The 15,052-nt window shown below is 61.5% G+C and overlaps 1 protein-coding gene across 1 annotated transcript; it reads left to right on the top strand.

The window, feature by feature from the left end:
• The first annotated feature begins 34 nt into the window (after positions 1–34).
• On the top strand, positions 35–15,008 carry MXD4 (MAX dimerization protein 4). Its single transcript, XM_074320289.1, has 6 exons — positions 35–264; positions 372–471; positions 4,103–4,132; positions 9,947–10,061; positions 11,145–11,307; positions 11,717–15,008. The coding sequence occupies exons 1-6, from the start codon at positions 201–203 to the stop codon at positions 11,872–11,874; spliced, it is 630 nt and encodes a 209-aa protein (XP_074176390.1). The 5' UTR covers positions 35–200; the 3' UTR covers positions 11,875–15,008.
• Positions 15,009–15,052: the final 44 nt, after the last annotated feature.

Raw genomic sequence — 15,052 nt, 5'->3', positions numbered from 1 at the left:
ATTGGCTGTGCGGGCCGCCGCTCGCCCATAAGTGTCAATTTGAGGACCAGAGGCGGAGGGTGGCGGCCGAGCGCACAGGGAGTCCGCGGGAGTCGGGGCAGTGGGGCCGCCGGGCGCGCGGGGCAGGCGGCGAGCGGAGCCGGCCGGAGTGGGCCGGGCAGCGGCCGCCGCCGTCCCGGAGCGCAAGGGCGGGCCGGAGGATGGAGCTGAACTCCTTGTTGATCCTGCTGGAGGCGGCTGAGTACCTGGAGCGCAGGGACCGAGGTAGCGCCCGCGCCCCTTTGTGCGCCGGGCCGCGGGAGGGCGGGCGGGCTGGCAGCGGCGGGGCCGGGACCGGGACAGGGCCCGCTGACCGCACCGTCTGTCCGCAGAGGCCGAGCACGGCTACGCCTCGGTGCTGCCCTTCGACGGCGACTTCGCCAGGAAGAAAACAAAGGCGGCCGGCCTGGTGCGCAAGGCCCCAAACAACAGGTACCGCCCCTCGCGCGGCCGGCCCTGGCCTTCCTTCCCCCCGACTGCCCTCCCTCGACCCGGATCCCCGGACCGCAGCCGGGCCTCCGCCGTGCGCCCCGGCGGCCAGCCTGGAGGAGGAGGCACGCCGGGGCCGCGGCCGCAGCCCCGCCCGCCCGGCCCCGCCCGCGCCGTCGCCATCTTCCTGCGGGCCGCGCCTCCTCGGCCTCTCGCGTAAACAGTGCCACGCGTACAGCCCCGCCGTCCGGGGTCTCCTCCCGCAGCGGCTCCCCGCCCCCAAGTTGTTCTGGACTTTTCTGGGCAGGAAAAAAGTTGTCAGTGGGTGTTGGCCGGTGCCCCTTGGGTCTGGGGAGACTGAGGCTTGGTACAGAGCAACGTGGGGTTACCCGCCTTGATCTCAGCTCGCCGCAGGTGGTTGGGTGGGCCGCATCTCTCCGACTGTGTCCTAGGGGCGAGCCCTGCTGCTAGGCTGGTCCCCCGACCCCCTACCCCCAGTGGCCTGGACAAAGAGGCGCACATAGGCCCTGCCCTGGGCCTCCACTCCTTCACGGTGCTCACGCTCCGGCCCGCCTCCTGACACAAGTGAAACTGGTGACAAGTGTAGGGGTCTCCTTTGGGACAGGGGACCCTTTTTAAGGGGGCGGAGAGAGAGAGGGTGCAGGGTGCTATGCTGCAGCTTCTCCCAGTACCAGCGTCTCTGGTCCTCTGGCCTCCACTCAGGTTGCAGAAGCAGGGGTGCACAGCCCTGGGTGGGGAGTGGGGACCCTCAGCTAGGGTTCCCGTGGGGTTCCACTCCTGGCTGCCAGGAGGACCAGAGAACACCTGACACTGCCCAGGGCCCACTTTGGCCCAGACCAGGTCTGTCATCAGGCTGGGAGCTGCACTTTGGGGGGCTTCGGGGCCCCTTGGCAGAGGGTGCGGTTCATTCCTGTGGCCTGCCTGTTCTTGGGAAACAGAAAGGCTGGCACAAGGACTCATCTCCTGTGACGTCCTGGCGCCCTGGGCCTGGCAAGGAATTGTTTGTCTCCATCTGCCCTGGCTTGGACATGCTTCTGAGTCCTGGACCCTGGTCCCCTGCTTGGGACAGTTTGGGAAAGGACATGCATAGGGGCGTGGGGGGGCACCAATGCCTCAGGCATCTTCATTGAGCTAGACAGGCCCCTGCTGTTGGCTCTCAGTGTCCCAAGTGCCATGCCATCCATGGGAAACTCCCAGACGTGATCTTGGACTCCCATGGCATGGCATACCCAAAGCAGATACACAGAATCACAGCTAAGGCTGTGTGAGTACTTCCTACACACTGTTTCACACACATGCTAACTAATATTCACCTAACCCCATGAAGGAGCCGTTATTTTTATCTCCATTTTAGGACTGAGAGAACCGAGGCAGAGAAAAATTGAACTACTTGCCCAGGCCACCCTCCCATCTCAGGACTCCTTTCCCAAGTGGGGTCCTGGCCCTCTATGTTCTGCCGGGATGGAGACCTTGAGGGCACTGGGAGGGACCGAGAGGGTCTCCCAGGCTGGGGCGCACCTCGCTGCTGCTCCTGTGGGCAGAGCCTGACTCCCCCAGTGCCCGAGCCACCCCAGGCTCACAGAGATGCCCCTTGAGGCTGTCCTGACCCAGCTGGGCCTCAGCCAGCCCAGACCAGGGGCTAGGGCAGAGCAGGGCCTGGAGGACCCGGGGCTCTGACTGGGCGGGACAGTCCCACACTTGCAAGGTTTTTGTGTCCCACCAAGGTGAGGGAAAAGATGGGCACAGCTGGGACCAGGGTGAGGGGAGGGTAGTAGGGCAGGAGGACAACGTGTGTGGGCTGAGACAGCAGCCCCGGTGGCTGCCGAGGGCTCCAGCAAGGGCTTTCAGGGCAGTTGTTCAGGGGGAGGGCCTGGAGCCAGCCTGCTGGGGGCAGGGGGGCAGAATAGCTACCTCAGAGGGGTGAAGTGAGGGGCAAACCAGGTGATGCCAGGAACACACTTAGCATAGCTCCGGCTGTGGCATTTCACCTTTCCCGAGGCCACCGTGAGAAGCATAGCCCATGACAGGCACTGCTGGTACCCTCCTGTGTGATGACTCTCCCTCCAAGGCTCCCATGGATGTGTCTGGGCCAGGAGGGGCTCTTCTCCCTGCAGTGGGGCCCTGCCCAGCCTCTGAGGGGGTGGGTGGGCTTCCCTACATTGAAGGACACTTGCTTACTCCTGCATGCCTCACAAGTGGGCAGACTCACAGACCCACAGACCCACACCACCGGGCTGCAGTTCAGGCCCGCGAGGAGCCTGATGTCTGTGCCCCTCCAGTCCCGGCTGGCCCTGGCAGAGATTCCGAGGCTCCTTGCCCAGCCCACGTGACCGGCAGGCCCTGAGGCCCCTGGTACCTGAGTCTGGATGCAGTCCTGAGGCTACACAGGGAGGCCCAGGAGCCGGCTGCCCCGGTGGGAGGAAGGGAAGCCTTGGGCCCCAGTTGACTGTGGTGGGCCACAAACCATGGCACGTGGCAGAGGCAGGCAGAATGGGGAGGCACCCTGGCCCAAGGGGTGGGGGTGAGAGATGCCTAACCTTAGTTCCTGGAGTAGGAGAGAGTGAGGGCAGGCAGGCAGAGATCAACGGAAGCTCCAGGAAGGGGTGAGGGTTGGGAGACACAGGACTTGGTGGCCTGGTTCTCTACTCTCATATGAGGCAGCCTTGGCGGCCTAGGAGCCCTCTCTGGCCTGGCCTGAGGAGCGGGGGTGACCTGGAAATGGGAGCTTGGCCCCACTACCTCACTGTCCCACAGGGCAATGGCTGGGGCACTGCCCATGCGGGGTTCAGGACTCTGCCCCTGTCTGAATGGGCCAGATGGGCAGGGCTTGAGCCGCAGATGGGCCACTGCCCCAGAGAGACCGAGCTTGGGCCCAGGGCAGCCACTCCTGCCAGACCATGACCTGGAGGAAAGTGGAAGGGCCAGCTTTGTCTCCCCGCTGCCCACTGGCCCAAGAAGCATCCATGTTTCAGAGGCTCCCTTACGGGCTGGTCCCTTGTGGGCTGGGTCTGCTCTGTCCCTGGGTGTCCGTTGGTTTGATGGGCTGTGATCATGCAAGTGTGTGAGCCTAAGGCGGTGGGGATGATGCGCTGGCTGGCAATGCCGGGACACGACTGCTCCTGTCCTGCAGTCCTGGCCGCTATGCTCACCTGCTGTTGCCCTCTGTGCCAGTCCATGTGGCTCCAAGGACACCACTGGTCTCGGGGAGTGGGGAACAAAAGACAGGCAGCTCAGTGCCCAGGTAGCCTTGGGAGCACAGGGTAGGTCAGCCTAGGACTGGCCACCATGGCTCCTTGGGCCTCGCCCACCCCTCTGGAAGGGACCTGGACCTTCCTGCTGACCTATCCCCCACATCTCACTAGGTGAGCTGGGTGGCCCTGGGCATCGCTGGACACGGCTGTACCTCTGTGTCTCTAGTTCTTGTCACTTGGTGCAAGGTCTGCCCAGCCTTTTGACTTGGCTCACGTGCCCCAGCCCTCCCTGCCCAGGGCCGTCCTGCAGCCCAGGTCCTGCCGCCCCCGTCTGCAGGGGCCAGGCCCTCAGTCCAGCGAGCGTCGTTCCTGGGCGCTGGTGGGCAGTGGAGTGAGCTCTGTTTTTCTGTCTCTCTAAACAGGTCTTCACACAATGAACTAGAAAAGCACAGGTAAGTGATCCCCTACCCCCACCTCTAGTCCCCTGTGTGAGCTGCCTGACACGTCCCCCCACTGTTCTGCTGAGGGGATGCTGCTGCCAGCCACCCCCTACCCTCTGCCAGGCTGTGCCCTCATCTTGGAAAGGGTCAGTCTTGAAGAAGGAGCCAGGCTCTGCTCTCAGGAACTCCCATGCTGGGAGGCAGGTGTGGGGCCCAGGTTGGGGGCATGGCCTGCGGTCCAGAGCCAGGTGTGGGTGGGCAATTGGGATAGGGCCCCTTGTGCTGTGTGGCAGTTAGGGCCAGCTCCCTAGAGGGGGAGCTCCATCTACTTTGGGGCATCTGAGCCCCTTTGGGAGCAAGTCTTTAGCCTTCGGGATGCTGACCTCCCACCAGGACGGTTCAGCTTTCTTGGTCTGGGCCCCCTGCGCCCTGGGGCCCACCTTCCAAGGAGCTCCTGTTAGAGTCTTGTCTGAGGGGCAGTGCGGTGCGCAGCCAGTCCCAGGCCATGTGGGCCGGACGGGAAGCTGTGGCCCAGGGCAGGATCCAGGGATGCCCACTTCATGCCCACCCACTGGCTGCAGGGCCAGGTCCACTCTGGGTCCTCCTGGGGGAGGGGACACTTGGTGAGAAGCAGGAAGGGCAGCACAGTCTCCGAGGAGTCTTCTTGCTCCAGCCCCAGTCACCCTGGGCCCGACGTCTTCTGCTGCTGGGCGTCCCTCCTCTGGCTGGCCCCAGCCTGGCTGCAGGCCTCACTCTGCCCACAGGGTCTCTGTGACCTGGGACCTGCTCAGCAGTGGGGACGAGGAACTGGCAAGCTCACCCCCTGTGAGCAGGTACCGTCAGGACTGATCTCACAGCGATGGTGGGAGCTGTGGGTGGGCATGGAGGCCCCATAGGCAGGAACCCCGATGCCAGGACCTGGGGTGATCCCCAAGGGACGCTGGGCAGAAGCTTTCTCCGGACCTTTGCTCCATCTGCAAAATGGGCCAGCTCTTTCCTCCCTTCTTGGGCTGGAGTGTGTGTGTGTGTGTGTGTGTGTGTGTGTGTGTGTGTGTCTGTCTGTCTCTCTCTCTCTCTCTCTCTCTCTCTCTCTCTCTCTCTCTCTCTCTCTCGGGTCTGCATACTAGTTGAACCTTCCCAGCCTGCTCTGCAGCTTGGCCAGGTCTCTGTGTATCCCCCCTGCCCCCGCCACACGCACATCTACACCCATGGCAGCGCCAACTTCCGCTCCCCTGGGGTCAGGCCTCTGCTGGGCGGGCGCTGGGCAGGGACAGAACACCGTGTTCTCTAGAGGAGCTGCACTTCCTGGACTGGTCCTGTGTGTCTGAGGGGCTCCCAAGGCCATGGAGGTGGGGCAGCTGCAGGAGCCCAGACAGCCAGACAGGCCCTGGGGTCGCTGCCAGGCCGGAGGAGACAACAAGCCTTGATGGGGACCCAGGAGCTTGGGCAGGCACATGGGGTATTCTGGGGAAGGCTTCCTGGGGATGGTGCCTCTCATACGGGCAGACAAAGAGGTTGACATTAAAGGAGCTTGGTGGCAAGGGTATGGCAGCCCTTCAGCAAAGGACGGGGTGGGCTTGGAACCCTGCAACTGCCCCTTGACCCTGCCTTTGGCCTCAGCCGTCTTCTCTCAGAGCCCGCCTTTAGGCTGCGCCTTGTGAGGACCTTTGGGGACACAGAGGTAGGATGGTGGGCAGCCTGGTCTCTGTAGGCCCCCCCCAGCCCAGTGCACGGGTCTCTGCTCCTGGCTGGCCAGTAAGCAGGTATGGACAGCCCTGAGGAGCCCACAGGCCTGCAGCTTGGGACCGTGGCAGGGACCTTGGTCATAGCTATACCTGTGGCTGCCCAGTGCTAATGCCAGATGCTCCTGGCTGCTGGCCACAGGAAGGGCTGTGTGCTGTCCCAAGGAAGGAAGGAAGCACCTGGCTGGGTCACCGGCCATCCCCCAGGGAGGCAGGCCCTGGAGGCATGCCCACATTGGGCCTGCAGGGACTGCTCTGTGGGGGGCTGGTCAGCCCCAGGCCACCCTAGCCTGGCCCTGGCCCTCCTCCCCTCCTCCCGTCCTAGACAGCAGGTCCAGTGGGTCTGCTAAGAAGAATACTTGGCTACAGAACCCAGTGGCCTGGGGGTCGTGGAGGTCACATGTTCCTTGACAGGATGAACCCACCCCCTCCCCAGCTCCAGGCTTTAGCTTTTGCACGTGTGGGGGAAGTGGGCCCTCAGCGCCCCCTGGAGTGGCAGGCCCACCCCAAAGGCCAGCCCAAGGCCTCAGTCAGGCCACCATTACCTCTCCCCGGCATGGAGATGGTTGTCCAGGTCCTGTGTGGGTCCCTCCCGATGAAGCCACATGTGGCCTTTATAAACCTCACAGCTAGAAAATGCAGGTGAACAGGAGGGGAGAAAGGGGCTGCTCTTGCTCCCTGTCCCACCCCCAGAGCATTTCCTTGCCACCAGTGGAACAGCCAGGCCGGCCAGGCGTGTTCAGTGGCTCCGCCAGCCGGCTGGGACCCTGCCCCTCAGGTGCCGGGGGACGGCCCGGAGCTCTGGCCCTCCTACAGGGAGCAGGGCTTGTGGTGAGGCGCTGGGAAGGGCCGTATCAAGGGCTGGGCTGTGGCCAGCCACGAGAGCCATTCTGAACACGAGTGCTGTGATTCCCAGAGGCAGGTTCTGCCTTCTGCGTCCACACAGGGATCCTTCAGGATGTGGTGGGTTTTCCAAGCCCCTGGGAATGCTGGGGACAACCAGCAGGGCTCTGGCGGGGGGCTGGGGCCATGTAGCCTCCTCAGAGGAGGGCTTAGCGGGAGCCCAGTGCAGCCCTGGTCTGCAGGGTCTTGGCACCCCTCCAGCGCAGGGAGGTCCTGGGGATGCCCACTCCGCACAGGACGCGACACGGGGCTCAGGAGGGTGGGGACCTGCAGAGGGCCCCATAGCCATCTCTTCTGGGGCTGGTGGGCATGTTGTCCAGCATTAAACATGACACAGTAGGTTCCGGCAGCCTCTTTGTCTCTTGAGAAGTGTCTGCTTTATGATTTTCAAAGTACGTCACGGACACGTGTGGACTTCCCCTATGCCCCCCCCCAACACCCGCCAGCCATCCTAGGCAGCTGGGAGGCCATGCCTGCATCCTCCTCCACACAGGTACTAACTTGGATAAGAACAAGACCTTGTTATCTATTTCCTAACTTGACCTTGCACCTGACACCACCTGAGCGCTGTCCACCTGTGTCCCTGGGCTGTCCTCCGCCTCCTCGTGCTGATTCCGGCACAGGACTTGCGCCTGCACTGCAGGTTCTTAGCCTGGCCCTCTGGTTAACGCAGACGGTGCTGCAGTGAACGCTGAGTATGCAGACATTTGCATATTGGGGGGTAGCTTTGTGGGACCAAAATTGAGAAGTAGAAATGCGGGTCCAGGGTTTGAGTCGCTGCGATGGCCCTTCAGAACTGCCGTCCACCCATGAAGCATGAAGGGATCCAGTCACTGGCCTGCCCGAGAGCCAGTCACTGCTTTTCATTTCCGCCCAAACTCGTGTCTCCTTAGTGAGTTTTCATTTCCTAGAAACTGAGGTGCAGTCAGTCCTGTGTTAGGTTCGCCATCTGTGTTCTGCATCTTGCCTGTTTGTGTTCTTTGCCCGTTTTCACATCAAGAAACTTCTCTTTTTATTTTTGATGTGTATGAGCTCAAAATGTCATGAATACTAACCGTTTGTCTTTTATGTGTATTGCAAATATTTTTCCACTGTTACTTGTCCTTAGCTGTGTTTTTTCTTTCTTGTACAAATGTGTCTTTTTCTGATTGTAAAAGTATTATGTGGTTTTTTTAGCATAGAAAACCTGGAAAATACAAAAAAAAAAAAAAAAAAAAAAGCACAAAGTCAAAGAAATAAACGTTGCCAAGCACCTTACCTGGAGACGCATGCTTCCTGCTCTTCATTGTGTCCTGTTGAGTCTCTCGTGTGCGTCTGCTGCTTTATTTTTTAAAACAATATTGGGTCACTTGTCACATAGGTGGTTCTGTATGCCAATTTTTTTCACTTAACATTCATGATGCGAAAATGTAGAATTTACTGGAATGGTGATATTGTTGATTGTCTCTGGGTGGTGGGATTTGGGGTACTTTTTTTTTTTCCTGCTAATTTGCGTTCTCTGATTTCTCCCAGAGATCACATACTGAGTATGTATTAAACGTGGGTTGTAAGAATTGCCATTTGCTGTAGAATGAGTGGACACGGAGCCTCACTGTGACTGGGTGGTGGGCGGTGGGTCCCTGATTAGCAAGCCCTTCCTTGAGCACAGAGCTCTGCTCCTAGTGGCCCCATCCTTAGCGGGGCACCGGGGTGAGGAGGCTGAGGTTCCCGGACTCTGGGGGATCGGGGTCATGGAGCAGTGGCCTGGGACCCAGAGGTGTGACTTCCGGATGCTGTAGTACGTCCCCTTCCCCAGCTCTGTGCCCGTGTAGAGGTGAGGGCTTGCCTCTGAAGACTCTTCAGCCTTGAAGCAGAGCCCAGGACCCTCCACATGCAGGTCCCCAGGGCCCAGGCAGTTCAGGCCTCAGCTCCTCGTGGCCTCGAGGCCGAGCACAGCCTCTGCCTATGTCCTAACTTGGTTCACCTGGAGAACTTCCAGGACCCAAGGTGCTGGGTGGGGAGATGCTTGGTCAGCAGGCGGGTGCTGCGTGGACGTGGGACACAGACTGAGCCCACACACAGAGTGGCAGCGTAGTCAGCCTTTCTGCAGGGCAGGGTTCCACTCGGACTGCTTTCAGGCCCTGGGTGCTCTCTTCCAGAGGAGGTGGCCATCCCGGCCTGCTTTCTCCCAGGGTCTCTAAGGCTGAGCAAGACTGGTTTTGCTGGGGCTTTGGGACATAGGGAATGGAGATGAAAAGATGCGACAAGCAGTGTTGGCGCTCCCTGGGGGGAGCGTGTGCCCCCATGGGCCTCAGCAGGCAGTCCCACCCCCCGCCCTCTTGTAGGAACTTAAGCTGAGCAGAAACAGCCTCAGCCGACTACGGGCTCTGACACCCTGGGGATGTCTGGCGGGCAGATTCCACATCATCATGGTGGCCAGAGCGTGCTCTGGGGGTGAGCATTGGCCCATCTCTACCTGCCTGCCCACCCCAGACAAGATGAGCCAGGAAAGGCAGCATTTGTACAAGGGCAGAAGGCCTGAGGCCCCTATGTGAACAGACATCTCCGAGTCTTATGGTTCCAGTTTTGTGGAAAAATTGCATTCATCTGGGTGGACCCGGGGACAAAATCTGGAAAGAAGTAGTTTCCAAAGGGATACCAGCCTCAGGGTGGGAGGGGCCAGTCGTTGGCCCTCCGTGACCCGGATGGACTCATGTTTCTGTGGTGACGAGAGTGACCAGTGAGCACCCTGCCCTTGGTGAGGCAGGGAACGTAAATTGGTCTGAGGAGCCCGGATCTCTGGGAGCTGCCTGACCAGCACCCGCACCCCGCACCTCCCCCACCTCCTCTGGGCTGTAACTCCAGCCCCCAGACTCCACTGTGGCGGGTGGTGACAGCAGGGTGAGCTGAGGCTCTTGGGCAGTGCCGGGCCGTGGCACGCTGAGGCTCTGGGGGGCTGCACTGGCCCCCGCCACAGGTCCTCTTGTGCTGGGACATCTGGAGGGCTGTGAGTGCCAGGCTGCTCCAAGGGCTGGGTTGCTGCCAGCCAGATGGGAAGGACCTCCAGAAGGGGACCCTCAGCAAGTCTGTGCAGGAGTCCAGTTGGCCACCCCCCACCCTCCTGCTCTGCTGCCATTGCCACTGCCATTGCCCTTGAGGGCTGGGCTGCCTGGCCTGATGGTTCTGTCTCTGGCTCTTTCAGACGAGCCAAACTCAGGCTGTACCTGGAGCAGCTCAAGCAGCTGGTGCCCCTGGGCCCCGACAGCACGCGCCACACCACACTGAGCCTCCTGAAGCGCGCCAAGACACACATCAAGGTGAGCAGGGCCGCGCCCACCGCCCCTGCCCGGCCAGCTGCCGCGGCTGACCCCAGCCTGGCCCTGTGTACCCCAGGGGTGACCAGCGATACAGGGTGGGTGGGGAGCTGCCCGGCAGGGGCACCTCAGGGGCCTGGGGGGCATCTCGAGGTGGGGCGGGGTGCAATAGCGAGAGCTGTTGAGGGTTGGGAGGCCACAGGCACGTGCTGGATTTTGTTGGGTGGGGGTCGGGGTGGGAGGTGGCAGTTCTGGGCTGGGGAAGGTGGAGGTGGGTGACAGACTCCCCTCCGGAGCCCTGGGCTATGAAGGGGCAGCCCCTGGAAGGAGAAGTAGGGCCAGGAGGGTGGGGTTCCTTTGATGCTGAGAGCCCAGTGGGAAGTAGGCACCCAGCAGTAGGGGGCAGAGGGCAGGGTTGGTCTTGGGGGGCTGGCAGTGGGCTGTGGGCCGAGTGAGACGTTGCCTGGGGCAGGCCCCCAAGGTCTGAGACTGAGACTTGCTGTTTTCGGGGTCTGGTGATACTTGGGCCACCCGTGGCAGGTCTCGGTCCCCTTACAGGGCCTCTGGGGCCTGCATAGGCATGGGCACCCCCAGGCAGGGTGGCAGGAGTTTCGAGAGAGGCCCGGCCCATGTTCTGGGGCCCTCCCAGAGCATCCGATGTCTCAGTGCAGAGGAAGTTGTGGAGAAGACGAGGGGGCCAGGTGGGCAGGTACAGGCCAGTGGGCATAGTGTGTGCAGGGAAGAGCTGCCATGGGCACTGCTGTCCTCTGGGAGGAGGTGCCAGCCTAGAGCTGGGCAGCGCTGTCCCAGGGCTTCAGGACCACTTGTGATTTGGCTTGGCCCAGCTGGCTGGTGGCTGTGGGCCTTCTGGACCTGGTCAGCAGACACAGAGCACTGGGCTGGGAGGTGGCGCCTAGTGTCACAACCTGGTGGGGGTGTATCCAGCCTCTGGGGCCCACAGGGACTGGGCACCCTGTGGCCCTGGGCCCAGGCCATGTTGGGGATGGGGAAGCTGCCTAGGCCTCAGTGCCCCAGTGTAGGGGTGAAGGTAGCCCCCAGGCTCACAGCTTGCCTCCACCCGCCCAGAAACTAGAGGAGCAGGACCGCCGGGCACTGAGCATCAAGGAGCAGCTGCAGCGGGAGCACCGCTTCCTGAAGAGGCGCCTGGAGCAGCTGTCAGTGCAGAGCTTGGAGCGCGTGCGCACGGACAGCACCGGCTCCGCCGTCTCCACCGACGACTCAGAGCAAGGTGGGGACATGGGGGCAGCCCTCACAGACCTTGGGCACGTGCTTCATTCCTGCAGCCCCTGGGTGGGAAACTGGGAAGGGGAGGGGTGGGGGTGACAGCAGTGGGCGGCACATGCCCGTGTGACACTGTGTCCCCCAGCACCGTCCAAGCACTCTGTGTGCAGTGACAGAAATAATGGGACGAGTTGGGCAAGGTGACCTGCCCGCAGGAGGGCCAGAGTTGGGCTCCAGCCTGGCATGGGGCTTCAGGGGCTGTGTTCTTAACCAAGCCGCAGACCCGGAGCCCCATCTTTCCTGCACCCCCACCCGGAGCCTCTGCTTCCACGAAAGGCAGAGACCCACCCTAACTTTGGAGGGAGCCCCGCTGGCACCCTCACAGTGCCCGACCCCATCCCCTCTGTTCTCCCCAGAAGTGGACGTCGAGGGCATGGAGTTTGGCCCTGGTGAGCTGGACAGTGTTGGCAGCAGCAGTGACGTGGATGACCACTACAGCCTGCAGAGTGGCGGCTGCAGCGACGGTGGCTATGGGCCCCCATGCCGGCGGCCTGGCTGCCCGGGCCTCTCGTAGGCCCAGTGGTCTCTGCTCCGTGGCCCGCCTGCCCATCCAGCCAAGTGCATCAACCCTCCAGTCCTCTCAAGCCTCTGCGTGGGCCCACTGCTGTGCCATTCTGGAAGCTCCAGCCACCTCCTGGGCTGCCCACCTCTGCCTGCCTGCCTGTCAAGGTGCACTGTGCCGTCCGACCCTCCCAGCTGGGCAGGGACCCCTGCAGGGGGCGGGTCCAGCTCCCACATCCTGGAGCCCAGCGTAGCCGCCCACGGTTTGTTCTCAGATTCCTAATCATTCCAGAAGTATTAAATGTCATTGCTGCAAACCTCGGCGGGCGCCGTGTAAGGGGCTTAATGACCACTGCGGGAGCTCAGACCCTAGCCTGGATCCCAGGAGAAAGGAGTGGACCGAGCAAGGAAGGAAGGAAGGAAGGAAGGAAAGAAGGAAGGAAGGAAAGAAGGAAGGAAGGAAGGAAGGAAGGAAGGAAGGAAGGAAGGAAGGAAGGAAGGGAGTGGCTCTCCATCCGTCCAGCTGCACATCTAGGCTCCTGAAGCATGGACAAAGGGATCCATGAAGGGCGGGACTCGGGTGAGCACCTTGGGGCAGGAGGGTGGGGAGGGGCTTTTGCACCCCATGGGTGTCAGGAGCCAGGGCTGGGCTCCTGGGGCAGGCCAGGTCACCCCACACCCAGCTAGGCAGCTTCTGCTCTGTTAGGTCCCTCAGATGTACACATGCACACGCCTAGGCACACCTGCCCGCACACACACGCAGACACACATGGTTACCAGACCCAGGGGTCCCTGGGAACCACAGGGCACATGTCCAGGGGTGGTTGGCTTTCATTGGTCCTCTGGGCAAACTCTGGCCCCTGGCCTGTGCCTGGCTCCCCCTCCCACCCCTGGTCACCTGCCCAGTCTGCACAGGGAAGGGGGCTTCTCTTCCCAGCAGGGGCTGAGGTATGGCAGGGGCTGGAGAGTTGAAGCAATTGGGTCCTCAGGGGCTTTCTCATCTCTTTAAAAAAAATAATAAATAAATAAATAATGGCTGCACTGCCTACCTAGCAGCCCAGAGCAGGGCTCCTGGGAGAGATGCTTTCCCAAAAAACAAAAGAAACATTTTTAAGAAGAGAAAACAGCTCCAAAGCTTCCCGCTGAGTGCCGTCAGCGTGTGCTGCCGCTTCTATTTCCTGTACGAGATTTTTGTACTCTATTTTCCTAGCATTGTTGCGTCCTTGTGTGCTAAGGGGTGGGAGCGACCCAGCGTCTCAGGGACTCATCTGTCTGTCACCATCGTCCAAGTGTGCCTTGTGTCCCGCGTCTGGCCCCACCCCAACCACACCACCAGCATCTCCCTCATGGCTCACAGGATGCCCTCCACCTGCCCAGCAGGTGCCCTCCTTGCCTTCTGCCCATGGGACAGTCCCTCCCAGCATCCACAACTTCCTGGGAATGAGAGGTTACAGGGCCAGGTCAGGGGCTACACTGGGCAGTGGGGCTGCTTTCTGTCACCTGGCAGGAGGAGCCATGACCCAGTCGCTGACAGACAATGTCATGTCCCCAGCAGCTTGTGGGAACCTGCTATGCAGCCTGGCCTCCTGGTGGGGTGAGGGGAGGGGCTGCTAACCAGAGAAATAGGTTCTCACCTGCTCCCCGGGCTGGGGGGCGAGGACTCTAGATTTCAGACATTGGCAGCTGATGAAGACAGCACACCCTGGGTGGTCAGTCCCGGGCGTTAGGAAGCTTCTGGCCTTTCGTTCCCAAGTCCTTGTTCCAGGGACCACACGCAGTAAGCAATATTCGGGGAGTGGGCTGACCCAGCAGTGTCTGCTCCCTCTCTTGTGCATTGTAACGCATTTCCAGGTCGTGTGTATTTTCAGCCAGGCCGAGACAGCCCCGGGCAGGCAGCCTAACCCCTGAAAATAGCTCTGGCACAGAACCTGCCCTGTGTGGGCTCAGGATGGCAGGTGACGAGCAGGCCTGTGGGGCAGTGCTCGGAGGCGCTCGGGAGATTGTCCAAACCTCTTGCTGGTGCTTGTAAGGAAAACTGTTCTGTCGGCACCTCCTTCTAGCTGCACGGAGGTCCCGGGGGCCCTGTCTGCCTGAGCGTGTCCACTGAGCGTTCCCCATACCCTCTGAGCAGGGCAGAATACCTGCAGTAAGGGCCTGCTTTAGGATTTACAGGTCCAGGCATCTTAAAGCAGCAGCTCCCCACCCCACCCCCCAACACCTCCGGCCAGCAGAATCCTACCCTGTGACCAGCCTTGGCCTTCAACTGACCATATTAGCAGCTCCACTGTGGCTTTTCAAGCCATGGTTCCCATATGGGCCGGGGAGGTGGCCTCACTGGCCATCCGGGGTGCTGTGGTCCCAGGTGCCCTCCCCACACAGCAGACGTGAGGGGTGGTCCTCGGGGCCAGGCTGTGGTGCTAGCACTTACACATCCATTCCCCCTCCGTCCAGCTCCTGCCATTGGCACAGGTTGGCTGTCGCTGGTGGCCATGGGGACCCAGCGGACGGATTGCTAAGAGCACCCCTGAGCTGTCGGGTCTGTAGAAAGCTAAGAGACCAGACGGCACCCTCTCTCTCTGTGCCCTCTCACTTGTGTGTGCCACTGTAGCAGGCTCAGGTTTGGGTCTCGACCGTCGTCGGGAGGTGACCCGCACTGCAGGTCACACCATGCTGGTGTAAGCCCAGCTGGCTGGGGAGGCTGCAGGAAGGCTCCTCCTTAGAGCCCTGGGCCTGCTTCTGCAGATTGGTCCTGGAGGCACGGTGCCCAAGCCTGCTTTCCTGGGCAGATGGAGCCCCACACCCAACTATGGCCCTGAGGGCCCTGCCCTGTTTTCTGCCCCAGACAACCCCATCTGCTGGGTGAGGCAGGCTGCCCCCGTTCCCTACCCCCTGCTTACTTCTGGGCCAGCTACCCGGGGGTCCCCTCCCCACTGCTGTGCACACAGGACTGACCCTGGCCCACGTCTAGGGCACTAAGGCAGGTTCTGTGCCAGAGTTTGGGGCCGCCCAGGGGGCCTGGTGCTGGCCATGTGGGCACATTACAAGATCCTCCCTGGAGAGAGACAGGCCACCCACCCGCCTGCTCCCAGGGAGGGGCTGTGCTGTACCTTCTGTCTTTGTAATATAAATACAGATTTTTATACCTCAGCCCTCTGGCTTCCAGTTCTTTCCATCACTGTGTTTGACTCCTC

The sequence above is a fragment of the Rhinolophus sinicus genome, linkage group LG02 (genome assembly GCF_036562045.2).
Source record: "Rhinolophus sinicus isolate RSC01 linkage group LG02, ASM3656204v1, whole genome shotgun sequence".
Classification (NCBI taxonomy): Eukaryota; Metazoa; Chordata; class Mammalia; order Chiroptera; family Rhinolophidae; genus Rhinolophus; species Rhinolophus sinicus.
The sequence above is the reverse complement of the archived record's forward strand: the minus strand, read 5'-3'. Positions and strand labels throughout refer to the sequence as shown.

Excerpts from the sequence above, each read along its gene's own strand:
- MXD4 (XM_074320289.1), top strand. The coding sequence starts at position 201 with ATGGAGCTGAACTCCTTGTTGATCCTGCTGGAGGCGGCTGAGTACCTG. Across the intron at positions 265-371 it reads CCTGGAGCGCAGGGACCGAG|AGGCCGAGCACGGCTACGCC; the intron begins GTAGCGCCCGCG and ends GTCTGTCCGCAG. Across the intron at positions 4,133-9,946 it reads AATGAACTAGAAAAGCACAG|ACGAGCCAAACTCAGGCTGT; the intron begins GTAAGTGATCCC and ends TGGCTCTTTCAG.